Source organism: Carcharodon carcharias, chromosome 5, assembly GCF_017639515.1.
Source record: "Carcharodon carcharias isolate sCarCar2 chromosome 5, sCarCar2.pri, whole genome shotgun sequence".
NCBI lineage: Eukaryota > Metazoa > Chordata > Chondrichthyes > Lamniformes > Lamnidae > Carcharodon > Carcharodon carcharias.
The window spans coordinates 186921687-186949667 of NC_054471.1; the positions used below are offsets into that span (position 1 = coordinate 186921687).

The following is a 27981-nucleotide window of genomic DNA, read 5'->3' on the forward strand; positions in this document are numbered from 1 at the left end:
TGATCATTACTCCTTGGCTACTATCACTGGCAAATTCCCTGGGTGTGGCATTTGGAGCTACTAGTGAGAGTTAGGTAAGTCATTGGGACCTATTATTGGTAAAAACCACACTTGTTGGGTGCATTGTTTACCATTCAATGGTATGATCTTTAGGAATTACCCCATGCAACCTATTTTCAACAATCATACCATAAAATAAAAACTTTATAGCACAAAAGGAGATCATTTGGCCTATTGTGTTTGTTCTGATGCTGCCTCCACCCTAGAGCTACTTGCTCCAATCCCATATCCTTGCTCTTATGAGGTGAAATCTAATACCCTTTAAGAATAGTAATGGGGTAGGACCATTCTGAGTCCTGACCCTTCACTTGCCAGTAATGCACCCACCTGCATTATCATGTGGGAGATGGCCTCCTAAATGGCTATCTCTGCCTCCACCGGCTAATTAAGGATGGTGGGCATGTTCCTGAGGCTGCAACTCCATTCAGAGAGCCTGCAGTATTTACTTCTTTGAATTAAAATGTGGCCACAGCTGTCAGGCCACCCCTTATATCCGAAAATCTCTCAGGTCATCCCCAGTGTATTTTTGTTTCCACCCCAGTTCCCCTCCATAGAAAGTCCTATGGCTGCAGCTGTGGGGTGGGGAGAGGAAGGAGGAAGTGAAAGACACCTTGCAGCATCCAAACCCGTGCCACCTTCACCCAACCCCCCCACTCCCCCTCCAGAACCAGCCAGCCACTGACAAGCCACTTCCAGGCATCTTAACAAACTTTGGCCTTAGCAGGAGACACATCCACCAGCAGAATGATCCTGGCTGTGCCCCATTCTGCCCACAATTTGGCATTTAATTCTTCAACTTGGCTACCTCACTGCCTTCGATGACCTCCCATTGGCTAGATAGCCCAGAGGCCAAAATGAATTGGGCTGCTGACCCAATACCCTTATATTGTTATGATCTCAAGGGAGACCATTAACTTTTAAAAAGAAATTCAAACTCCAAGTTATTAATTGAAAGAGTCACGTCACAAGATTTCACATATTAGATCACCTTTACTGTACAAGAGTTAAACAATGCAAATACTATAAGCTTAACACTATATTTTGTAGACACGTATTCTTCATGTCTGAAAATCTCACAGGTCATCCCCATTCTACATTTATTTCCACCCCAGCTCCCCTGTACTTTGCAGGATCTTGAGGGTTCTTTCACTTCTCCTAGAACCAAACCAAGGTTCGAACTCCAAGTGCCAGCAGCTCTCTCTCTGTGCCTGCACTGGCTCCAGATGTAAACTGTCTGTATTCTGTGAAAGATCACACAGATAAATCCCAAAACAAAAGACTCCCAACCTGCAATCTATCCCCATGGTAACATGGCACACCTGGGATGTCCCGGATGGAGATTTAAACTAATTAACTTGTTATGACGCAGCAGATGATGTGTGCCACAGAGACCAAATCCACGAGGGAAACATGGCTGCACTAACACAATGGTTTTGTAATTTGTATTTATTTCGAGATGTGTGCACTGAATTCAGAAGTAATAAGTTCACCAAAACTTTGAGATTTAAAAAAAAAATAATTTAATATTTATTACCAAAAGAAAAGATTTCAAGCATATACATAAGACTGCAAGCTACTACTATAATAACTCCTAAAAGTCCTAATTTAGCTGACTCCCAACTACACCCTCTTTAAAGCAATGGTCCAAAAATAAATGTTAGATTTTAAACAGCAAATTAACACAATTTCATCAGATGCACTGGCCTAATTATGAAGCTAAGAAAGGGCCACCTAATGTTTATTGTTTTTCCCACTTCCAACTGTGACCTTGAAAATTGGTGAAAAGAGAGCCCTAATGCGAAAGCTTTTCATCTTGCACTCATCAGGACAAACACATGAATGCAAAACTTCAAACAATGACAAGGATTTATACTACAGGGGAAAAGGGTGCTGATTGGTTGGCAAGTTGACTCTGGCAATCAATCAACATTCTTTTCTCCTGTAGTGTAAACTGTTGTGATAATTTGAAATTTGGCACTCTTGTGTTTGTCCTGATAAGTGCCAGATGGCAACATGTCTCCCTTTTCAACAGGATTCAAGTGCTGTACACCAAACTCTGACCTTTTTAAATAAACATAGGCCACTCTTTGAATTGCATTTACTTTAAGTCTTTTTACTAGCCCCGGCAAAGCAGGTGCTTCCATTATCTTACATTTAAAAAGTTCAACACCCCCTTAAAGTTATATTCAAAACATATGAATCATGAAATTAGACATTTTCACAACAATATACAAATTTCCTCCTGGTCCTGCCTTCAAGTTTGCTTCAGTGGAACCTGGAAGATTCCATCCATGATGTTTACAAAAGCAACAGCTAAATACCACAGATGCTGTAAATCTGAAATAGAAACAGAAAACGCTGGAAATGCTCAGTGAGTCGGGCAGCGTCTGTGGAGAGAAATAAGCAATGTTAATGTTTCGGGTCTGTTCGGATTAAAGGTCATAGGCCTGAAGCATTCACACTGTTTTTCGCTTCACAGATGCTGTCTGACCAGTTGAGTATTTCCAGCATTTTTTTCTATGTCTACAAAGCAGTCTTTTCAGTGAACTACTATCTCCAATGTTTCTCCTCTGCCGCATAGGCAATACTGTGAGACAGTTTAGTGATATGGTTCATGTGTCTACAGCTGTAGGGTGAAAAAATATCACTACCCATCTGGTTCACTAATGTCGGAGAAGGAAATCTGCTGTCCTTAACTGGTCTGGCGTACATGTAACAACCGCCCCCCCCCCCCCTCCCCAAACCCACGGCAATGCGGTTGACTCCTAAAATGCCCTCAGAAAGGGGCAATTAGGGATGGGCAATAAATGCTGGCCTAGCCAGAGATGCCCACATCCCACAAATCAATGAAAACAAATATTGCTTACCCTTCACTCATTGAACGACAGTGACAAGCTGTCCGTAGTATTTTGCTTTTATCTTAATATTTCAGCGTTAAGTTGTCATTGAATTCGGCTTTAGATGAAGTTACACTGCTCCCCTGCTGTGTCTTTCGCAGAGTTAAGTGAGTGCCTTTTCTAAAAGATACAGACAAAAATGGGCACTAAACCTAAAAAAGGAAAATTATAAACTTACGTAATAACGCCACATTACTAGTATCCTGTATATATTCTAGTTCATTTAACTAGGTTATTTTGCCATTTGATTTGTTTTTAAATACAAATTGATATGTGGAGTTTTTTTTAAAAAAAATGAATGAAGTTTAATTTCCTACCCAGGTGACTAATACACTTCGTCAGGTTTGCTGTAGGCTAGTACTTATCTCCCTAAGTATAGTGTGGGTGGTTGAGTGCTCCGCGGTGACGCTAGGAGCCGGGAACTTACATTAGTCGGGAGTTCAGAGAGATTAGTTCAGTTTGGAGGCAGCTTCATAAATTGTTGAAAGGGACTTTCATTTGCCGGGGAGGGACAGATAAACCAAGATGAAGACGCCAAATTTCAGCCTTAAATTTATTTTGGCCATGGGATTTCCTTTCGTCCTGTTGGTAAGTTTTGTATTTTGCTGAGGTGTTTGCCTAAAGTGTGGTAATTAATCGAAAGTGATTAAACTCCACTAGGATAGGAAGTTAAGCTTTACACTCCAATAATTTCGCCTCTAGATCGAGAGTAAATGTGAAAAAAAAGTGTTTAACTTGCAAAATAAATATCTCGTTTCGTAGCCTTTAGCTCGAAGTTTCCTTGCAGAGGATCTGAAATTAAGCGCTGAGTTCGGTTCTGATTTCCGTTTTGTCTCTAAAGCGTTATTCCCGAACCTACTGAGGATCACGGAGTTCCCCTTGGCCATTAGTTAGTTACCTGCATATTTCAAGACGGATCTGGAGAGTACATGGGCGAGCAGAGGAACGCACACATACACAGCAATGGAAACACGCATAGCTAGAGAGAGAGACAGAACCGGAGACATACACACGCACAGTTAGAGGCGACAAGACACACACACACACATCGAGACAGAGACAATAAGTTCATTATCAGCGTGTTGCACGTTTCTAATTCCTAAGATCTTGCCTCATAGTGTTAAGATATTGTGCCAATCATAATCTGTAATTAAAGAATACATGTTGCTTCGATGTTTTCAAATTGATTAACGGCTGCCGTATGCACCGGGTTATGCTCAACTGTTACTCATCACTGTGGGTGATCGTAAACACAACTTTTAAGTGAAAATCATACACCTGTGAATGTAACCTGTGTGTGTGAGACAACTGGAATCTCACCCGGAATATTAAATGTGACCCAAGTCTTATTCTGAATGGGACCCTCCTGTGACGTCAGCTGACCAGCTGCCATTGTGCTAAGTGGCGAAATCACCATTTCCCGCAGCAAGTTCAATAAGATATCACACCACCAGTTCATGTGATGGAAGTTGCGTGTGCAGCTGTGAATTGGCCCATGTGCGCATTTTCCGGCTTTCCCCCTTTGATTATAAATGGGCCGCGGCAGAGCTTGATTTGGTAAACTGAGTCAGGGTGATGCAGGGAGGAGGAGGAATCAAACTCAAGATTTGCCAGCTTGACGCGAGGGAGACTGAGCTGGGAAACGGGGAATGCTGAAATACCTGGTCTAAAGGTTGTACCTGGGGACTGCACTGACTTGCAGACTGAACCAGGTGGTTATAAGACAAGGGGTCAAGAGCAAAGTGGAAGAGTTCCCCCAAAGCCACGTTTGAGAGATTGAGAGGGGTGGGGAGGGGGCAGTGTGGGCTAGCTCATTGGTATAGGTCAGCCTGGCTCTGTCACTGTGTACTGTATATCTATTTCTCTGTAGCACTCAATGCCCAACCCTGCCTGCACATGCACTGCAAGTTCTGGAAGAAGCCAAAGTATTGTTTTATCCAAAAAAAAAATAAAATACTGCAGATGCTGGAAATCTGAAATAAAGACACAGAATGCTGGAAAAACTCAACAGGTCTGGCGGCATCTGTGGAGATCCACAGATGCTGCCGTACCTGCTGAGTTTTTCCAGCATTTTCTGTTTGTATTATTGTTTTATGAAACCTTGTACATGTAATGAGGGCATACATGTCCTAACTTTTCAAAAATATATAAAGTTCAGACATGTCTAGCCCTACAGAATGTTTTAATTTGTGTTGAGCTGCCAAATATTTTATCCTTAGATTATTACTTCCAACTACTTTATTAAGAGAGCTGTACTCCTTCAAATTGGTATCGCTAGATATGATTTGAGCAGTAACTGTCAAATAAAAATGTGTTTATATTGGAGGATTGTAAGGTTCAGAGGTTTCAGATATCTCCTGCTCCCTCTGGCAAATCCATCTCTTGGTTTCCTTATTTTCTGGTGTGTGTAGGATCATAATTGAGTCTGAACAGCCTAAATCCAGATGATAGGCTTAAGTACAGTATTTATGAAATCCCAGAGATAAGGTGAGGGAAAAGCACAGTTAGGGATGTTGTTCTGTGTTCAGGGCAGCTGATGGAGCACATAGATCATGTTTTACCTTTTCTCTGACCACGGCGTGTTCTTAAACCTGACATCAGTTAACGAGTGAACAGAATCTTCTGTTTCTAATTTAGTTGTGCAGTACCTTGTTAACCATTTTGTTTAAATGGTGAGTGCTTAAACAAAGCTGCACTGCCTGTTCATACTCGCCTAGAGCTTGTTCAACAGCACCTGTTGTGGCAACAGTTTTGTAACCTTGAAACTTGTGTGGAAGGAAGTGAGACTATCTGTTTTGAAGAATTGAATTCCTAGTACCTTCCACATAGGAACGCATGAAAATACAGGCTTGGAGTAAGCACTGAAAACCACCTGTCTGGTCTCCAACGTACTATCAGGGGTATAGAGAATGTACTAAAATTATTTTTTTCTAAATAAATTTTGTATTTTCTATCCAAAGGTACAATATATTTTGGTTCTTCAAATATTTCAGAAATATTTAACTTTTTTAAAAAGATGCAACTTTGCAAATAAAATGATTCAGGGTCCACTTAGAGCTATGGTATCAAAATCACCACTAATTTTATAGTGTGAATTCCACCTAGGTCTGGACTCAGCTCAGGAAAGTGTGTCACAACAACAATAGATCTGTAGTATAAATGCACCCTTGGCATATAGCATCTAGTTTGTACTTAGCTAGGGGATACAAATTAGAAAATTGTGCATACATTAAATTAAATATGGGGCATTTCTATCCCTTTTATAAAGCCTAATGCTGTAAACAAATTTAGAGCCTAACACCATTGTACATCAGTCCATAATTCACACAATTCTCTGGTAAGTGTAATTTTGTTGCTTGTTTCCATACTTTGCTTTTCAGATGCTATTATCACTCTTGTAATATTTTGCTATTGTACGATTACTTTTACATGCAGTTGATTGTTATTAGACAATTGACATTTGTTATGTAATTAAAACCAGCTCTGTAAAGTTCGATGTTGCTGATGTGGGGGAGAATTGGCATGTGTTGCAGCTTTGAATTGGTTTTAATTATCTCGCATTCAATGAGAAGTGAAGCAATAATCTCAAAGGAAACCCTTATATGGTTTTACCTCTTGAGTACCTGTGGGAAAGAGATAAAATTATATTGTAAATCTACCACTAGGTGGCAGACCTTGTGGTAAGCATCAACATCTTGTAATGTATGTGTGTGTTGAGGGGGAAGAAACACATTTGTTCACTTACTTTTGATTCCAGTCCTTCCTGCTGCCTATTATTTTCAATGAAATTTGGCTACTATTGCATTAGAAAACTAAACACATCTTTAGTGAAAAATGCTCTTAATTCTCTGTCTTCTGTTCCCTGGTAGATATAATGTAGATTTGTGTAGAGTAATGGTTTTAGTCAGCTTTTGCATCAAATCATGTTCACAATATTAAAAAATCAGTTTGTATACAATTTGCCTTGGTGGAAAAGATGAAGGTTTTAAAACAGCTGAATCTGCTTATTTATTCGACATCATTGACAAGTGAAGCAATTTAAGTGAATGCTTATATTTCAAACTGTTTCTTGTTAACGATTGCTGGAGGCAACTTCTACCCTTTCATACTTCAATCTTCTTTATGGGTGTGGTGTCTAATATGCATTAAAACTCCTCTCCAATCAAATAAATGTTTATTTCATGGCTACAAGAAAAGCACAAACCCTAATTAGTTGACGTAAGATCTAGGTACCAGAATAATAAATAGAAAAAATTCAGGGAAGTGGTGGCATAGTTGTATTTGTTAATGGACTAGTAATCCAGAGACCCAGGGTACTTCTCTAGGGAATAGAGTTCAAATCCCACCACAGCAGATGGTGAAATTTGAATTCAGTAAAAATCTGGAATTATAAAATCTAATGATGACCATGAAATCATTGTCGAATGTTCGTAAAAACCCATCTGGTTCACTAATGCCCTTCAGGGAAGGAAATCTGCTGTCTTTACCTGGTCTAGCTACATGTTACTCCAGATCCACAGCAATGTGGTTGACTCTTAAATGTCCTCTGAAATGGCCAGGCCATTCAAACTGCTACTGAAATTTGGTTAAGGAATGAACCTGGAAGGACGACCTGGCATCGACCTAGACACCGGAAATGACAATGGCAAACTCATCCCTGTCGACCCTGCAAAGCCCTCCTTACTAACATGTGGGGCCTTGTGCCAAAATTGGGAGAGCTGTCTCACAGACTAGTCAAGCAATAGCCTGGCATAGTCATACACACGAATCATACCTTACAGATAATATCCTGAACACTACCAGCAGGACAGGCCCAAATGGGCTGGCGGCACAGTGATATACAGTCGTATAGAGCACTGGGAGTCCTCAACATCGACTCTAGACCCCATGAAGTCTCATGGTATCAGGTCAAACATGGGCAAGGAAACCTCATCCAACTGATTACAACGTATTGCACCCCCGCACCCCCCTTCAGCTGATGAATCCTTATTCCTCCATGTTGAACACCACTTGGAGGGAGCACTGAGAGTGGCAAGGGCGCCGACTGTACTCCAGACAGGAGCCTTCAGTGTCCATCATCAAGAGTGGCTCGGTAGCACCACCACAGACCAAGTTGGCTGAGTTCTAAAGGACGTAACCATTAGACTGGGACTGCAGCAGATAGTGAGGGAACCAACAAGAAGGAAAAACATACTTGATCTAGTCCTCAACAACCTGCCGGCTGCAGATGCAACTGTGCATGACGGTACCGGTAGGAGTGACCACCGCGTAGTTCTTGTGGAGACAAAGTCCCGTCTTCACATTGAGGATACCCTCCATCATTTTGTGTGGCATTATCACCGTGCTAAATAGGATGGATTTTGAACAGATCTAGCATCTCCAGACTGGGCAACCATGAGGCGCTGTGGGCCGTCAGTAGCAGCAGAATTGTACTGGAGCACAATCTGTAACCTCATGGCCCGGCATATCCCCCACTCTACCATTACCATCAAGCCAGGGGATCATCCCTACTTCAACGAAGAGTGCAGGAGGGCATGCCAGGAACAGCACCAGGCTGTTCCTAAAAATGAGATGTCAACCTGGTGAAGCAATAAAACAGGACTACTTGCATGCCAAACAGCAAAAGCAGCAAGCGATTGAAAGAGCCAAGCGATTCCACAAGGAACAGTCCTGCCACATCCAGTCGTGAGTGGCGGTGGACAATTAAACAACTCACTGGAGGAGGAGGCTCCACAAATACCTCCATCCTTAATGATGGGGGAGTCCAGCATATCTGTGCAAAAGAAGAGGCTGAAGCAATTGCAACCATCTTCAGCCAGAAGTGCAGAGTGAATGACCCATCTTGGCCTCCTCTGGAGGTCCACGGCTTCACAGATGCCAGTCTTCAGCCAATTCAATTCACTCCACATGATATCAAGAAACGGTTGAAGGCGCTGGATACTGCAATGGCTATGGGCCCTGACAATATTCCAGCAATAGTGCTGAAGACTTGTGCTCCAAAACTCACTGTGCCCCTAGCCAAGCTGTTCCAGTACAGCTATAACACTGGCATCTACCCAGCTATGTGGAAAATTGCTCGGGTATGTCTTGTACACAAAAAACAGGACAAATACAAACCTGCCAATTATTGCCCCATCAGTCTACTCTCGATCATCAGTACTGTGATAGAAGGGGTCATCAACAGGGCTACCAAGTAGCACTTGCTTAATAATAATCTGCTCACTGATGCTCAGTTTGGGTTCTGCCAGGGCTACTCAACCCCTGACCTCATTACAACTTTGGTTCAAACATGGACAAAAGAGTTGAACTCCAGAGCTAAGGTGAGAGTGACTGCCCTTGACATCAAGGCAGCATTTGTCCGAGTGTGGCATCAAGGAGCCCTAGCAAAACTGGAGTCAAAGGGAATCAGGGGGAAAATTCTCCACTAGCACAAAGAAAGGTGGTTGTGGCTGTTGGAGGTCAATCATCTCAGCTCCAGGACATCATTGCAGAAGCTCCTCAAGGTAGTGTCCTCGGCCCAACCATCTTCAGCTGCATCATCAATGATCTTCCTTCCATTGTAAGATCAGAAGTGGGGATATTCGCTGATGATTGCACAATGTTTAGCACCATTTGTGACTTCTCAGACACTGAAACAGTCCAGGTCTAAATGTATCAAGACCTAGACAATATCCAGGCTTGAGCTGGCAAGTGGCAAGAAACAAAGAAACATTCAAGCCACATAAGTGTGAGACAGTGACCATTTCCAACAAGAGAGAATCTAACCATCTCCCCTTGAGATTCAATGGCATTACCATCGCTGAATCCCCCGCTATCAACATTCTGCGATTACCGCTGACCAGAAACTGAACTAGACTAGCCATATAAATACTGTGGCTACAAAAGCAGGTCAGAGGATAGGAATCCTGTGGTGAGTAACTCACCTCCTGACTCCCCAAAGCCTTTCCACCATCTACAAGGCACAAGTCAGGAGTGTGATGGAATACACCCCACTTGCCTGGATGAGTGCAGCTTCAACAACACTCAGGAAGCTTGACACCATCCAGGACAAAGCAGCCCACTTGATTGGCACCACATCCACAAACATTCACTCCCTCCACCACTGACACACATTGGCATCAGTGTGTATCATCTACAAGATGCACTGCAGGAATTCACCAAGGCTCCTCAGACAGCACCTTCCAAATCCATGACCACCAACATTTAGAAGGCCAAAGGCAGCAGACACATGGGAACGCTCACCATCCTGACTTGGAAATATATCGGCCATTACTTCATTGTCACTGAGTCAAAATCCTGGAACTGCCTCCCTAACAGCACTGTGGGTGTATCTATACCACAAAGACTGCAGCGGTTCGAGAGGGCAGCTTGCCACCACCTTCTCAAGGGCAATTAGGGATGGGCAATAAATGCTGGCCCAGCCAACGAAGCCCACATCCAATGAATGAATAAAAAAAAAACACAGCGAGACCAAATGAGGCTAATCTAAGCTTGTTTAAGACATTTTCACTAGCATGCTCTATTGTGAATCTGTGCTTTTTTTCCTCCGGCTCCGCTTGGCAATAACAGGAAGATGCCCGCTAAAGGTCCTTTGCAATCGGTCCAGGTTTTTGGGCGAAAGAAAACAGCGACTGCTGTTGCCCACTGCAAAAGAGGAAATGGCCTTATCAAAGTAAATGGAAGGCCTCTGGAACAGATTGAGCCAAGAACTTTGCAGTACAAACTGTTGGAACCAGTTCTACTGTTGGGCAAGGAAAGATTTGCTGGAGTCGACATTAGAGTTCGTGTGAAGGGCGGTGGTCATGTAGCTCAAATCTACGCTATCCGTCAATCCATTTCTAAAGCATTGGTGGCATACTACCAGAAATACGTAGATGAAGCCTCCAAGAAAGAGATCAAGGACATCCTCATACAGTACGACAGGACTTTGCTGGTTGCTGATCCACGCCGTTGTGAGGCCAAGAAATTTGGTGGACCTGGTGCCCGTGCACGTTACCAGAAATCTTACCGTTAACTCTTTTATTTGATTGTGGAAAATAATTGTGAATCTGTCACTAATGTATGGTTACCCATGACTTGTAAATACATTTGGCTGTTTTAATACAAGTTTTAGGAAAGTGATGTAATAGCCATGATTGAAGGTGTAATAGTTTTTACTATGGTTCACCATCCAACACTGAATTCCTCTCTTTTTCCCTGGCGTCCATTTTTGCCACTCTTATCGCATCATTAACTAACAACTCCTGCATGCAGCTAACCAACCTTATTGCTCATGATCTGTCCCATTGTAATCTTGCCAAATGTGTGCAGGGGTACTTTTGGAATTCATGCCATTAAGAAATTTACAGCTTGCCCACTTGCTGTTATTTTTCAGGACCATTCCACTGCTTATTAGATTTTCAAGATTATCTAGAGCTGTGCGGTGAGATCCTAAGCTGTCTGTGCCAGGTCTAATCATTACAGGTCTTATCAATGATCCAGGTTAGCCAGTCAAAAGTCCACTGTCTGGAGTTCTGTATGCTTAACAGTGTCAAGCCATTGATCGCTGAATTTGCCCCAAAGAGATAATTTTCCATTGAGAAGTTTATCATCCCTGAGCTAACTCAATGCTCTCAGGGATCTTGCTTCTCTTTTGTAGATGAATATTCTTCATGTAGAAAGAAGGTGAGATTATTTAACTATGTAATTCCAGATCGAACAATGTAAAATATTTTAGCAAATTTTTCAGCAGGTTGCATAAAACCTGCTAGGTTGGAACAACGTTTTCAGTCTATAAGACCATAAGACATAGGAGCAGAAATTAGGCCATTCGGCCCATCAAGTCTGCTCCGCCATTCAATCATGGCTGATAAGTTTCTCAGCCCCATTCTCTCGTCTTCTCCCTGTAACCTTTGATCCCCTTACCAATCAAGAAGCTATCTATCTCGGTCTTAAATACACTCAATGACCTGGCCTCCACAGCCTTCTGTGGCAATGAATTCCATAGATTCACCACTCTCTGGCTAAAGAAGTTTCTCCTCATCTCTCTTCTAAAAGGTCTTCCCTTTACTCTGAGGCTGCGCCCTCGGGTCCTAATCTCTTCTACTAATGGAAACATCTTCCCCACGTCCACTCTATCCAGGCCTTTCAGTATTCTGTAAGTTTCAATCAGATCCCCCCTCATCCTTCTAAACTGCATTGAGTATAGACCCAGAGTCCTCAAATGTTCCTCATATGTTAAGCCTTTCATTCCTGGGATCATTCTCGTGAACCTCCTCTGGACCTTCTCCAGGGCCAGCACATCCTTCCTGAGATACGGGGCCAAAATTGCTCACAATATTCTAAATGTGGTCTGACCAGACCCTTATAAAGCCTCAGCAGCACATCCCTGCTTTTATATTCTAGTCCTCTCTAAATAAATGCCAACATTGCATTTGCCTTCCTAACTACTGACTCAACCTGCAAGTTAACCTTAAGAGAATCCTGGACTAGGACTCCCAAGTCCCTTTGCACTCCAGATTTCTGAATTCTCTCCCCATTTAGAAAATAGTCTATGCCTCTATTCTTCCTACCAAAGTGCATGACCTCTCCCTTGCCCACGTTGTATTCCATCTGCCACTTCTTTGCCTATTCTCCTAACCTGTCCAAATTCTTCTGCAGCCTCTCCGCCTCCTCAATACTACCTGTCCCTCCACCTATCTTTGTATCATCTGCAAACTTAGCCAGGATGGCCTCAGTTCCTTCATCTAGATCATTAATATATAAAGTGAAAAGTTGTGGTCCCAACACTGACCCCTGTGGAACTCCACTAGTCACCGGCCGCCATCCTGAGAAGGACCCCCTTATCCCCACTCTCTGCCTCCTGCCAGACAGCCAATCTTCTATCCATGCTAGTACCTTGCCTCTAACACCATGGGCTCTTATCTTACTGAGCAGCTTCCTGTGCGGCACCTTGTCAAAGGCCTTCTGGAAGTCCAAGTAGATAACATCCATTGACTCTCCCTTGTCTAACCTACTTGTTAGCTCCTCAAAGAATTCTAACAGATTTGTCAGGCATGACCTCCCCTTGATGAAACCATGCTGACTTTGCCCGATTTTACCATGAACTTCCAAGTATTCTAAAATCTCATCCTTAATAATGGACTCTAATATCTTACCAACGACCGAGTTCAAGCTAAACAGCTTGTAATTTACCATCTTTTGCCTCACTCCCTTCTTAAACAGGGGGGTTACATTAGCAATTTTCCAGTCCTCTGGGACCCTCCCTGACTCCAGTGATTCCTGAAAGATTGCCACTAATGCCTCCACTATCTCTTCAGCTATCTCCTTCAGAACTCTGGGGTGTAATCCATCTGGTCCAGGTGATTTATCCACCTTCAGACCTTTCAGTTTTCCTAGCACCTTCTCCTTGGTAATGGCCACCATACTCACCTCTGCCCCCCCGACTCTCTTGAACTTTGGGGATGTCACTCGTGTCGAGTCACACTCATATTAAAGGGAGAGGTGGTGGCATAACAGTATTGTCGCTGGACTAGTATTCCAGACACTCAGGGTAATGCTCTGAGGTCCCGGGTTTGAATCCCATCCTGGCAGATGTTGAAATTTGAATTCAATAAAAATCTGGAATTATAAGTCTGATGATGACCATGGACCTATTGCCAATTGTCGTAAAAACCTACTTGGTTCACTAATGCCCTTTAGGGAAGGAAATCTGCTGTCCTTACCTGTTCTGGCCTACATTGACTCCAGAACCAGAGCATTGATGTTGCCTCTTAAATGCCCCCTGAACAAGGGCAATTAGGGATGGGCAATAAATGCTGGCCTAGCCAGTGATGCCCACATCCCATGAATGAATTAAAAAAAACAATAAGACCTGTTTAAGTCTACCCAGAGCCTGGGTAGAATTCATATCATTGTGGAGTCTATATTTATTTATTTCAAGGAAGTGAATAACTGTAGGTGAAATTAAACTAACCTGCTTCCGATATCCCTACTTCCAAAAAAAACTCCAACAAAATTCCAGCACATTATTAATATGAAATTCAAATCTACAATGCAGTTTTCATACTTGACCTTACAAAATTCCCAGCTGACCAGGAACCATCAATTACCATAGATCAGTTGGCCAAACCTTCTGAACCTTAGAGCTGCATATGATAATCTTCAGGCATTCGAGAGCTGCATAACACGGCCAACCTTTACAGACACGTTTTTATTACTATTGCACATACTTCTGTGAGAAAACCTTCAGATTTTTGCTCTATTATCTTCCAGGCTTCCTTCACACAAAATGCAGATCGTGACAAAATAAACCCTGTTTCACTGACACACATTGGAGCCAGCACATGCTCATTGCTTAACTGACTTTGGCTGTCTTCCTCTCCCAACGTGAAGAGTCAGCCAAGAGGTTAAAAACAAGATTGACTTTACTTGGAAAAAAAAGTTGGAACCACCTACTGAACAACAAATTGAAATCAGCTTACCTGTGTCCGAATGTAGTAGATTCTCACATTCCTTTTCTGTATTAAATTGTTTCCTCCCAGTCTAGAAAGAGGCTACAAGTTGGAGGGTCAGTGGCGTGAGCGTGGGTTAGGGAGCGCTGAGGGTCACCTACATAAGATCAGTGGGAATCCACAAAAAAAAAATCTCCCAAAGGCGCTGGAACATATTGTTGACCTTAACCCTCCTCCCTGCCTCCTCCCAGTGTCCTGCTTGCCCTCCAGTTCTCTCCCTCTGCGAAACATTTCATGGCCAAGCCTGCACCTTGCTATCTACCTCCCTCCAATGCATGACTTAACACATTTCACAGGACAAGGAATGAGCCGTACTCTGAGCATCAAAGGGCCACGTACAGCTTGAGACCCCGTTTTGGCCAACCCTGGCATTGACTGTGTGGCAACATAAATCTAAAGAGCTGAGTTGGATCTTTATCAATTTAGTTTGAAAGGGCTGTTAATGTTTAAAAGCTGCAGAGCAGCGTCTAATATTTGGGCAGCATTCAGTTTAATTTCCATCACCAATTTTTAAGTTAAGCTTATTCTTATCTTTCAAGAGCCGAGGATACTTTGAGCAATATATTTAAGGCTAGTGTATGCAGCAAGCCACTGGTCCAAATACTAATCTTCATATGCTGATTTTTATCAATAGCCATTTAGATTAGTGTCTTAAGTGTGCACATAATTGAACTAGAGCACTGTGTATTCTCTGATCTCTTGGGCAACAAAGGGATATTATCCCTAAGTGCTGACAGTAGACTCTGGAGCTCAGGTTTTGCAACTTTAGCTCCTTAAGGAAAGAAACTAGTTCTCCCTTGTTGGAGTTATATGTTCAACTGCTGCAAGGTCTTTGTTCTATGTTTGCAAGGGAATACATGAGTGGTTAATGTAATATCTTGCTTTTCAGTTATACTATCTCCTCACACTGCTATGGTTGATGTATCTTGACACATGTGCAGTTATGGGAGTTTTGTGTGGGTTTTGCCCAATGTGATTTTTTTTTATTTAGAAATGACTTTAATTTGATTTAACTACTTTAACTACCTCATGGATGTTGATTATTAAAAACAGCTGAACTAAATGCAGCAGCACCTCACTTATATGCCTCTAAGGTTATCTTAATTTTCATCATTACAATTCAAGAGAGTGTTATAGTGACACCACAATGCAATTGGGAGCAATTTTACAAGCTTAATTGCTCCCTTAAGCTCAGTATTTTTTGAATAAACCACAGCTAGAGAGGCAGCACAGATAACACAGAGCGTGGACAACTGCAGCTTTAAGTGCCGCTTTCGTCAGTTCCTGATCTGAACCATATTTCACCAAGCATTGGTTGGGGAAATCAGAGGGAGGGTTGTGAATGGTTTTGGGCATTAGTGCCAGCTTGTGCTCTTAGTTATAGATGGGAAAGGGATAATGGGTTGAATTTTATGTTCTAGCCGGGCGTGTTTCCGGTTGGGGGGGCACGTAAAATAGGGTGGTTCAGTGGGTGCCCACCCCAATACCTTCCCACCTACCCACCCCATAATGTGGGCACCTAAATCGGCAGGCTATCCACCACTTTTAATTGGTAATCAAAGATCAATTAGGCTTGTTGCCAAGCCAATTGACCCTGATAATACGCTGCCCACACCATAAAATGTTTGATGTGGGCAGCCAGACAGAAGCGGGCAGCCTGATTTTTTAACTACATAAAGGCGAGAAGGAAGAGGGGTGGTTTGATCTTTGGGGGCTTGGCCACCTAATATAAAACTCTGATTTTCTTCCTCATGCCCTATAGCCTTAAACCCAACTGCCACCACCTCCACCCCAAACCACCCTCCTCCTGGACCTGCCCAAAACCTGGGCTTACTGGCTCCTGGTCCTTCCTCTTCTTGCAGCCTCGGCATTGCCCATTAATGTCCCCTTGGCACTGCCGGGACTGATGGAGCTGCTGGCCAATTGGATTGGCCGGCAGCCCTAGAGGGCGGGACTTGCTCCCCAGTGAGGGGGCGGAAATCCCACTTGACCCTTGTTAAGCCCGTCCGCAATGCGTCCTGGCTGCGTGGTGGGCTGGCATGAAGCTGACTTTGCTTCTGGGAAGTGGGGGCACAGGGCGGGGGAGTTGCGAGCCACCGGCCCCTCCCCTTGTTTTTTCAGCCCAATATTATAAGAGAGAGGGGGGAAACAAGAAATCGTACCCAAAAATAATGCCATTTAAACAGAGTCCTGGTCATTTTATATGTAAAATATTAGGCCTTCAGTTCCTAGCAACCTTTAACTGGATCAAAGGGTGGTTTTCCTACAGTATGTTATTTAGATTCAGGTATTAGTTGTGAATCATTAACCGTCCCTTGTTGAAGGGTGAATATTACAGCTGCGTGTATATATAGGCCCAGATTTTATGGCGCTAATGATGGTGAAACTACCAGTGTTTGCTGTCATTACTCCACTGAAACCGACAGAAACCACGCATGCAGAAAATGACTTCGAAATCCAGAATTTGCTATCTGTGCTTCTGCAGAGAATGTGCTATCGAGGCACCCCAAGACAACGATAAATGGAAAATCTTACGAATTGACAAGAATTTCAATTTTTACGCTATTAGTCTTGCTGTAAAAACTCTGGAAAAGATTACCCCTTTGTCGAATGAGGGTTTTTAATGACATTCTAATTCCATAATTACTGCTAAACACTCTCACTGGCCACGAGAAGCTAATTTTCTATTTATGCAATGTCAAATTCCATGATGGGCTAGTGGAAGGGAAGGACACTGCAGAGGCAGCAGATTGAATACTTCAGTGTGAATGACTCTTTGCCTGATTGCTGCTGCATGCAAAGATATCCTCTTTACTTGGTACCAGGTTTAAACTGCCATTGGAAAAGGGGAAAACCAACTCACAGAGGTCGCTAGGTCTTTACTCTTCAAGGTCAGCAGCGATGCAGTTGTTTTACCACTGACTGCAAAAGCTGGACCAGTAATTCATACAGTTGTCTTTGAGTATTGCTGAACAAAGAGACATGCTGTTGAAGCTATATATTCATATGCAGGCACCTGTCCTCTGCAGGCAAAGAATATGTCCAAGCTTTGCACTTTTTTTGAATAAACAAAAGCATGGGGGACAATAGTTCCTAGTGCATTCACCAAGGCAATGTCTCAACCAATCAGAGCTGAATTTGCCAACCAATCAGCACCCCTTTTATCATGCAGTATAAATTGTTCTCTTTGAAATTTGGCATTCTTCCATCTGTCCTGATGAGTACAAGACAAAAGCTTCGACAGCATGTCTGTTTTTTCAGCAAAATTCAAGTTCTGTACTGCCAGGTGACAACTGCCCTTCTTGACTCAGCACGTGGATCAGCAGTGTGAATACTTGGAGTTAAACTCTCTAAGTTTAACTCCAGCCAACTGCATAAAAGCTATATTTAATACTGGAGATAATTGGATTAAAAGATACAATGCTGAGCTCGAGATGATTACATTTTCTTTGAGGAGCAATTAAAATGCAAGAAACTTATTGTTGTGTACAGGATGTGGCATATTATTACTAGCATATTATTACTAGCATATTATTACTAGCATATTATTACTAGCTAAATCTGTATTCAAAGCTTCTGAATGCATAGGTGATAAAATTGCTTTTTCAAAATAGTTATTTTCTTCTCCCTCCCTTCTTCTGCCCACTAACCCAAAAGAAGATTATTGGGTTCAGGTTTCTCTCTAATCAACTTTCCTTCCCTGCTTTGGGGGTGCTGGTGTTTTTTGGACAGGAATGGAAGAGGATAGATTGTGTCAGATTATGTTTGGAGAGTGTGGGAAGGGAGGATTAGGGAGGAGTAGCTCCAGAAGTGTTGATCCACGTTGTTTGTTTGAATTATCCTCTATTATTCATTCCCACCTATTACTGGAATTGTGGTGCATTCATAAACAAGTTTTAGTTGGAATTGTATAACTCTCAAAAATAACAGTTCAATGAATGCAAGTGGTGTTGGATGAGTATAATTCAAGGGTATTGTCTTTTTATAGAACATGTCTGTATCTTTACGTCTTATCTCCAGGTTCCTCAATGAGAGCTGGCTCCTTCCCAGAGTAGTTAATAATTACGGAATAACGCCAGTGACAGCACAGAAAAGAAACTTGGAGAATACAAGTTAACCTTTAAAAGCATGTCCCATATTCCTGTTGTCTGTATGGTCATTCAGGAAGGTAAATGTTTATGGTGGCTGCCCTTTTGTTAGTTCAGTCTATAAGCTCCTATCCAAAAAGACCAATAAGTTGGAACTGATCTTAAAAGAAGTGTTTTTCAATCATGCCAAGGAGCTAGCTAACATCTGGACCATAAAACTTGATCTTAAGTGACCTAAGCATGGCAGTTTAGTACAAACACATCAATTTAAATTGGCCAGACGATTGTGTGTGAATAAAGGCAGGTATTCCAAATTAAAATGTAAGAACTGTCTCAGTAAGTGAGACAACAATTATCCTTCATTCAGAGTTTAAAAGCATTTTATTAAATATTTTTTGTATTCAGAAGTTATTGGAGGACCACACCTTGCATCAATTGCTTATTTAGTGTGTTTGTCTTGTGCTATTGCAATGGGGTTTGTATCACAGATTCACTGGGCAGATGTGCTGCCTCAAAGGCCCGTAAAGCAATGTCACCTTTTGAATGCTGCAATTTATATTAAAGTGCTGCATCAGTAGTTCTATATGTGGGCTGAATTGAAGCCCTGATCTTGCATTTCCTAGATTAAGATGCAGACTTTTGCAATCTTGCTTTTACCAAGCCTTGGCTAGAGCGCTAATTGTTAATAGCTAACTGATTTCCAATATCGAGCTTTCTCTTTTTACCCCAACAGCAACAATTAAAGGCTACAATAAAATATTTATGATGTATAATGTTCAGATGTATTTAAAACGTGCTTATTGATGTGCTTTTGAAGTGTGAACCTTGATTGTGATTTATAGACACCTAGAAAGACAATAATTTCAGATATGGAAATCAATAGCAAATGGATAATTGATAGAGTTGGCATTTTTCTGCCTTTTGCCACCTGTCCATTCCAAAATCATAAACTTTTTTATGTAAAAGGTCTTTTTTTTAATATATATGTTATGCATCCTATAGACAAGGACTGCCATTGATGTCACCCTGAGCTGACAGTACAATTTTTGAAATTAATAACAGAATCATAGAATGATTGCAGCTCAGAAGGAGGCCATTTGGCCCAACATATCCATCTTGACTCTTTGCAAAAGCAATTCAGCAAGATGCCCCCTCTCCCCTTTTCCCCTGTAGACATGCAAATTTCTTCTCCAAATAATTATCCAATTTCCTGTTGAAAACCACGACTGAAACTGTCTCCAACACACTCTCAGACAGTGCATTCCAGACCCTAACCACCCACTCAAGTCACCTTTGCTTCTTTTGCCACTTATCTTAATTTGTGTCCTCTGGTTCTCGACCCTTCTGCCAATGGGAACAGTTTCTGCATATCTACTCTGTCCAGTCTCTTTATGATTTTATAAACCTCTATTAAATCTCCTCTTAGATTTCTGCTCTCTATGGAGAACTGGCCAAACAGCCCCAATTTCTCCAATCTGTTTATGTAACTGACATCCTCATCCATGGAAACATTTTCATAAATCTTTTCTACACCGTCTCTAATGTCTTCTCACCCTTCCAAAAACATGATGCCCAGAACAATACTCCAGTTGAGGTGTTTTATAAAGGCTCAACTTAACTTCCTTGCTTTTGTACCCTATGCCTCTATTTATAAAAACCAGGATCTCGTACGCCACATTAACGGCTTTCTCAACCTGTCGTGCCACCTTCAATGACTTGACCACCTCTTCTCCTGCACCCACTTTAGAATTGTAATCTTAATTTTATATTGCCTCACTTTGTACTTCCTGCCAAAATGCACCTGTTCACACTTCTCTGCAATAAATTTCATCTGCCATGTGTCCATGTATTACACTAGTCTGTCCATGTACTCTTGAAGTCTATCACTATCCTTGTTACAATTCTCAGTACATTCAAGTTTTGTGCTGTTTGCACATTTTGAAATTGGGCCTGGCACACCCAAGCCTAAGTTATAAATATATATCAAGAAAAACCATGGCCAAACACAAACTCCTGGGGAACCCCACTATTTACCTTCCTTGAGTCTGAAAAACAACCATTCACCACTAGCTTCATTTCCTGTCACTCAGCTAACTTCATATCCATGTTTCTACTGTCCCTTTTATTCCAGGCTTTAACTTTTCTGACAAGTCTATAATGTGATGCTTTTCAAACATCTGTTTGAAGTCCATGTGCACCATATCAACCACAATATTCTCATCAACCCTCTCTGTTACCTCTTCAAAAAAACTCAATCAAGTTCAGTTAAGCATGAAATAAAAGTAAAATACCGTGGATGCTGGAAATCTGAAATAAAAACAGAAAAGGCAGGAAACACTGGAAGAGACATTCAGACTTGAAGCATTAACTCTATATCTCTCTCCACAGATACTGTCAGACTTCCTGAGTTTTTCCAGCACTTTCTGTTTTTATTTCAGTCAATCATGATTTGCCCTTAAAAAAAATCCCTGCTGGCTTTCCTTCATTAATCTATATTTGTCCAAGTGACTGTTAATTTTGAACCAGATTATAATTTCTAAAAGCTCTCTCACCACCCGATTGTAGTTGCTGGGCCTATTCTTACAAGCCTTTTTGAACAAGGATTTCTCCAGTCCTCTGGCACCACAACTGTATCTAAGGAAATTTTGACGATTATGGTCAGGACCTCCGCAATTTCCATCCTTAGGCTCCTGAGATTGCATCTCATCTGGTCTTGGTGATTAACAAACTTTACGTACAGTCAGTCGATTTAATACTTCCTCTTCATCAAATTTTAGCCCATTTAGTTTCTCAGATACACTTTCTATCACTATGGCTTAGGCAGCACCTTCTTCCTTGATAAAGATAGATGTTAAGTATTCATTTAATACCTTAGTCAAGGCCTCTGCCTCCGTGCATAAGTCCCTTTTTGGGTCCCTAATTGACCCCACTCTTCCTTTTACCACCCCTTTACCATTAATATTCCTATAGAAGACTTTTGGATTTCCTTTTATGTTAGTTGCCCGTGTCTTTTCATACTCCCTTTTTACTTCTCTTATTTATTTTTCATATCCCTTCTGAACTTTCTATATTCAGCTTGGTTCTCACTGGTATTATCAATGTGACATCTATCATACCTATTGAATCTGATGTGTTTCTCAAGTCAGCATGAATTGTAACAACTTTTGGATAGTACAGTCTTCAGCCTGTCAATAAGTTTGATCTTATTACCATACCAATACTGCTGTAGTCTTTTTTGGAAAGTAAAGAATGTGATCCTAAGATAGACCAGTTTCCTCCAGCTAAAGTAAGATGTATACTTCAATTTTTAGAACAGAAAACTGGCCGTATCTTGTCAGGTGGGATGTATGATAGGTGGCCATTCCAGTTTTTCACCCTTCCAAAGTTGCAAATTGCTGCATTTGTCTTTTTGTTTTAATGATTTATGTAGATGTGGCATTCTGGCTGGATTCACCAGATTTAGTTATTCTCGGAGACTCATTCCATTGATTCTAAAATTTCTTGTAGCCATTAGGAATTGCAGTTAGTCCATTTAGTTTCTTGGCAATTTGGATGGTGAAGGTGTACTCCCATTTTATGGTAAGCTGTACTATTCACCTACCAACATGGGGGTTTATACCTAATTGAGCAAATAATAAGTGATTATTCTCAAGGACAATCAGCTGGCATCTGTATGGGTTTAAGTGACTCCAAGATGACCTGCACGATAATGGAAGTTAGGAACCACATGAACAAGTTTGCAATGTTCCATGGCATTGTTCATTATTCACCTTCCAGCCAAGTTCCGGAACCTAGGGGTAGAGCTGCCACTGGGACCTGGGATGTTTCCTCTTAGTTCCCTAGACTAAAGGTTGAATAGATGATGTGTTTCCTTAGAAAACCGCCTAGCGATCTGCTCCATCAAGCTGTACAATCTGAGCTGGCTACCATCCGGCAGCCCAGGGGATATTCGAGCCTGCTGGGCCAATCGGCACTTGAGCTCCGTAGTAATAAAAGCAAAATGGTGTGGATGCTGGCGATCTGAAATAAAAACAGAAAGCGCTGGAAGGATTCAGCAGGTCTGGCAGCATCTGTGGAGAGTCCAATAGTATCACTCTTCTTCGGAGCTCTGTGGACTTGGAGAAACTGTGCTGTGTCAGTGAGGAGACAATCTCCAGATGATATTGGGCCAACAGAAACTCTGCATTTGCTGGGGTTCAGAATTTCCTATAAATTAGCACCAAAAGATGGTGTAATGCTCAATCCCGGTGAAGACAACTGGGGAAATTCACTAACACACGTTGTTACGCCATGCCCAGATTTACTCAATCTTTAATACCTATCTGTGGGATTTCCACTGAAATCCTCTGCCACTTAGCGAACATGGCTTTGCCTGCTTCCCACACCAGGTGCTAAACTGCAGCTCACAAGAATCCCTTGAATTTATGCCCATTTCGAATGGGCTGAAGGATTTAAATTCATATTTCTGGTGTTATATGGTGCCTTTATATATTTCTCCTCAGAGACCTAAAATATATTTTCTGTAACTGTGCATCTTTATGACATCAAAGCGACTTGCATTAAATGTTGGAAAAGCATCCGCGATTACATTTTCTGTGCCTAATGTGTATAAATGATAGTTTGATGACTTTAGACCTTAATTCGCATACATAATGAGGGACATGAAGACGGAATATGGCATAAGTTTGGCATTTATGCCATATTATTCTCCGACACCATTTGTTTACACTGATTTCCACTTGATTTGTGCCAGTTTTTTACTGTGCCACCATGGTACTTGTGCGATTTTTTTTTATGACGTTTTGATGCACAGACTGGAACTTCAAGTGACTTGCTGGTTATGTGATTTTAGAAAATTTGGATCCGCTGTGTAGTTTGCCATTAGGTTGCGTTAGCTACTCTGTCTAAATGTGCCTTGAATATGTTTCCATGTCACCCAGCTGATGAAAGAAAAATAAGGGAACAGCACACATGGAAGTGTCAAACATTCAGAGGTTTTATAGGGTTAAGAACATTGCTGTCTATGACTGATGTATGGAGGAGGAAGTGACATCAATATGTCTAAGCCTTTGCAAGTCAGAACATGGGTTGCCTCGTCACTGGGTGGTGACAGCTGAGGTGTTATTGTGAAACAAAAATGACTCTTTGTAGGCTAGAAAGTGCTGTAACAACAATCCACCCATCCTAATTGTTTGAGCATCAGAAAGTTAGTCAGAAGTGAGATTTCCATGTCACTAATGTTGCCAAGCAACCTGAACAACAGAGGATATTGTAACAGGCCCTGGCTTGTGAGTGTATTTTTGTTCTAAGGGCAGGTGCATTTAGGGTACAGATGTGGTGCATTAACAGGCACATCATGTAATCGTTTGTAGGGCCTGACCCACTTGCAGCAGCATGCCCTGAATTTCTGCGGTAAACTGTAATCATGCATACATGAAGTGCGATTGCTTCTTGAACCTTTGCAATATGAGAAGTAGCTAAGTTATATGACCGTGGAGCTACTGGGCTTGGTATCTTCTTAAGTCACCTTAAGACAGATTTGGAGACGGCATGGTCTCGTGCGCTCTGTAATTAGGCAAGCATAATGATGTTCGATGACGTTCTGGTTGACCTCTCTTCAAAAATGTTTTTACAATTGTCTGTGCATTGAGCTTCCATATATATCCTACATGTGCATTTTTAATTAAACACAAATCCTAATTAGAAAGTTCCAACCCATCGGCTCAAAATGTGACACAACAAGAGCTGAGAACTATTTTTGATCTAAATTGACCAAGTAATGACAATTAGCTTATCCATGTACTGGGGTCAGGGGCTTGGGAATTGCCATGGAGCAAGCTATAGATAAGTTGATGGTGGAGGCAGTGAATGTTAAAGCTGGTGGATGGGGTCCCAATCAAGCAAGCCATTTTTTTTCTAGTCACTGTGGAGCTTCTTGTATGTTGCTGGAGCTCCACTCTGCCAAGTACATGGACAGAATGCCATCACATTCCTGAGTTGTGCTTTAAGAGGTGCAGGAGCTTTGGGGAATCAGAAGGTGAGTTACTTTCTGCAGAATACACAGCCTCTGACCTGTTCTTTGATGATTTGATAATTAAGGGCAAGCTAGATAAATACATGAGAGAGAAAGGAATATAATAATATGTTGATATTGTGAGGTGAAGAAAATAGAGTGGGAGGAGATTTGTGTAGGGAATAAACACCAGCACAGACCAGTTGGGGCAGTTGGCCTATTTCTGTACTGCAAATTACAACTTTGAATTAAAAGCAGTAGACTAATGATTTAATTAGAATGTGACATTCAGCGACAATTGTCTGCAATTATATGGTGCCTCTAAGATAGCAAATTGTCCCAGATTGCACTGGTGTGTAGGAAAAAATGGATATTCAGCTAGAGAGAGATAAAGAGACAGAAAAAATTGTGTTAAATTTTAAGATGGAGAGGTGGAGTAATTAGGGAGAAGAATTTCAGAGTTTGGAACCTAATGGCTAAAGGCACAGGCAGGGCAAATTAGAGAGGAGATAATCAGAAAGTTTGATTAGAAATTGGAGTGTGCAAGGCAAAGAAAGTATAAATTTTGGTATTAAGTGGAGCTTATCTTATTGAAGTGCATTATGATTATATTCTGATGTTCAGATGTGTAAAATAAGTAATTTGTAAACTATTGGTTAATTCAAAAAGCAAGCTTGTTTTTAACACACACATTATACTTGGGTCTCTAGCTCTACTGGTAATTTTTTTGTTTTCTTTCTGAAAGGATGATGTTTGATTCTTCTGAGCATGTTTCCCTAGCTTTCAAGCAGACAGCTGTTGAGTAAGAAGAATGTTAACATGACCATCTCACGCCACAGAATCCTTGTAATGTCATTCCAAAGAAAACCTAACCTTTGAGTGGTATTGGTTGAATGGTGACAATATGAAATCTGTCCTCCTGGCTCCTGGATCAAAAGCAAGTACGATGAGAAGGGGGAGATGTAATTTAATGCTTTCAATTCCTGACATTTACAGATTTCTCTTTATGTTTTTAGATACTTCTCAATGCAACTTATATTACAGAATGAGTTAGACGAATCTTTTTCCTTTTGTTAATGAGCCTTAACATTTGAAGGCTTCAAAGAATCTGCAGGTACTCTTCCTAACAGAGCTGTGAGTGTACCTACATCACATGGACTGCAGTGGTTCAAGAAGGTGATTCAGCTCACCATCATCAGCTCAAGGGCAATTAGGGATGGGCAACAAATATTGGCTTTACCACCAATGCCCACATCCGAAGAAAGAATTAAAAAAAAAATTGGCACTGTTGGCTTGAACTAAAGAATGCGTGATATGCCAGTTTGCTGAAAGGTCATTTCAGTCATTGAATACTCAGACGTAAATGAGGGACTAGTGCAGTTTTGGCAACAGAATTATTTTAAGTTGTTCAGAAGTGTGACTTGTGCTTAAAAGTTATTCTTTGAATATGAAGCAAAAGCCACTTTCAAGTAAAACTTGAGAATCTAGACCATACTAAGGTTTTTAGGAGAGTGCCAAGTGCTGCCAGCTTAGACTGATTTTGCATTTGGAGCTGCTTTTAGAAATATTGTAAGCGTGTTCTAGGTATGCTCCGTCTTTATTTGTATGAATAAGTATGTTAAGATTTTACGCAGTAAGGAAAACAATTCTGCAAATCCTTTGAAATGGTCCATCTTGAATAAAATGGAGGAGTGACATATTAACATTACATTGAGAGTTTTTGTTTCTCAAATTGCAAACATTTATTTGTAGTATTGCAGATAATTGCATGAAAATGTGGTCAGTTATGGTTATAAGCCTTCTTTAAACAAATGTTTAGATACTTTGGTGAGTAAGGTACCTTCGGTGACCACAGGTATCTCAATTTTTGATTGCATGCTATACTCTGTTAACAATGCTGCTGATTTTTCATCCTTATCTGTAGATGAGTTTTCAACAAAGGATATGATTTGAAAAATTATTTTGTGGGATGTGAGTGTTGCTGACAACGTGCAAGCTCAGCATTTATTACTGATCCCTAATTGCCAGTGAGCCTTCTTCTTGAACCGCTGCAGCCCGTGTGATGTAGGTACACCCACAGTGCTGTTAGGGAGGGAGTTCCAGGATTTTGATCCAGCAACAATGAAGGAGCAGTGGTATTGTTCCAGGTCAACTTCCCATGTTCTTATAGGTGGCAGAGATCATGGGGTTGGCTGTCAAAGGAGCCCAGGTGAATTGTTGCTGTGCATCTTGTAGGTAGTACACACTGCTACCACCATACACTGATGGTGAGGGAGTGAATGTTTAAGGTGGTGGATGGGGTGCTAATGAAGTGGGCTGCTTTGTCCTGGTTAGTTTCGAACTTCATGAGTGTTGATGTAAGTTATTTGCTGCAGAATTCCCAGGCTCTGACCTGCCCTTGTAGCCGCAGTATTTATATGGCTGATCCAGTTAATTTTCTGGTCAATGGTAACCTCCAGCTTGTTGATGATAGGAAATTTGGCAATAGTAATGCTGTTGAACTTCAAGGGGAGATAATTTGATTCTTTTTTTTTTGTAGATTGTCATTGACCAGTGCTTGTGTGACACGAATGTTACTGGTAATATTTTGCAGCTAGTAATACGTTGTTTTTGGGCAGCAGGATAACTAAATGGCAAGCACTTATAAAGATTCTGAGCTTAACTTGGCTTATTTTGCTTAATGTTCAAATGTTAGGGTATTGGTGTTTCTCACCATAACTAGAATGATAGCAAGTGTAGGGAAGTGAGCCATGAGGAGGTTGATACATCCAGATAAGTATTTGATGAGGGGCCGGACTGACCAGAAGAGAGATCAGTGGATAAAATTTGGGATGGAGACTTCAAGCTTGGGTTCAAAAAAAGTGGAGTAGTACATTTGATTGGGCTACCCTACATTACAGCATCTGGCAAGGCAATCCCAAAGCAATTTTCAATTTACTGTAGCCTGGTGGATGCAGCATGGTATTGGATTTATTCTTATGGTTGGCTTCTGGGTCACACAATTCTGCAATCTGCATTGACATTGTTCATCTGTTACACCTATTGTTTTATAGTTGGTTATTTCTTCCTTTTAAAGTATATTGTGGGGAAGTGGAAACAAACCCTTGTTCTGCTGCAGTTAATCACAAATGAAAATTGCTCATTGTCTCGGTACAATGGAAGGATGTGTCCATCTAATCATACCAGCCATGTTTGTACATACAGTGTCAGTCTTTGTGAACGTTTTGGAAACTTTTTAAAATTATTGAAAATTTCATTTGTTTGCCGCCCAACACTGATTTTTATATTTTCAGGGCTGAACAATTCTCTTTTGTTATCAGCTACTAATTAGGTTGTGGGTAGGGTATTATCTTCTAACTAGGAGACTGGTTAGATGCTAATTATGTGACTATAGCGGCTATTTTGAACTGTGAAGCTTTAAGAGCCTCACT

General features: G+C 41.4%; 2 protein-coding genes across 2 annotated transcripts in view; both read left to right on the top strand.

The window, feature by feature from the left end:
* The first annotated feature begins 3347 nt into the window (after positions 1-3347).
* The window catches only part of LOC121278408 (syndecan-1-like), a 62686-nt gene continuing 38052 nt past the window's right edge, over positions 3348-27981 (top strand). Inside the window, exon 1 of the mRNA XM_041188804.1 lies at positions 3348-3545. Within this exon, the coding sequence (XP_041044738.1) occupies positions 3483-3545 (63 nt within the window). The 5' untranslated portion in view covers positions 3348-3482. The remainder of the gene's footprint in view (positions 3546-27981) is intronic.
* Positions 10499-11000, top strand: LOC121278409 (40S ribosomal protein S16). The gene has a single exon (XM_041188805.1). It carries the CDS (start codon positions 10531-10533, stop codon positions 10969-10971), a length of 441 nt encoding a protein of 146 aa, XP_041044739.1. The 5' UTR covers positions 10499-10530; the 3' UTR covers positions 10972-11000.

Bases quoted from the DNA above. Each gene is read 5' to 3' on its own strand.
- LOC121278409 (XM_041188805.1), top strand. From the start codon at position 10,531: ATGCCCGCTAAAGGTCCTTTGCAATCGGTCCAGGTTTTTGGGCGAAAG.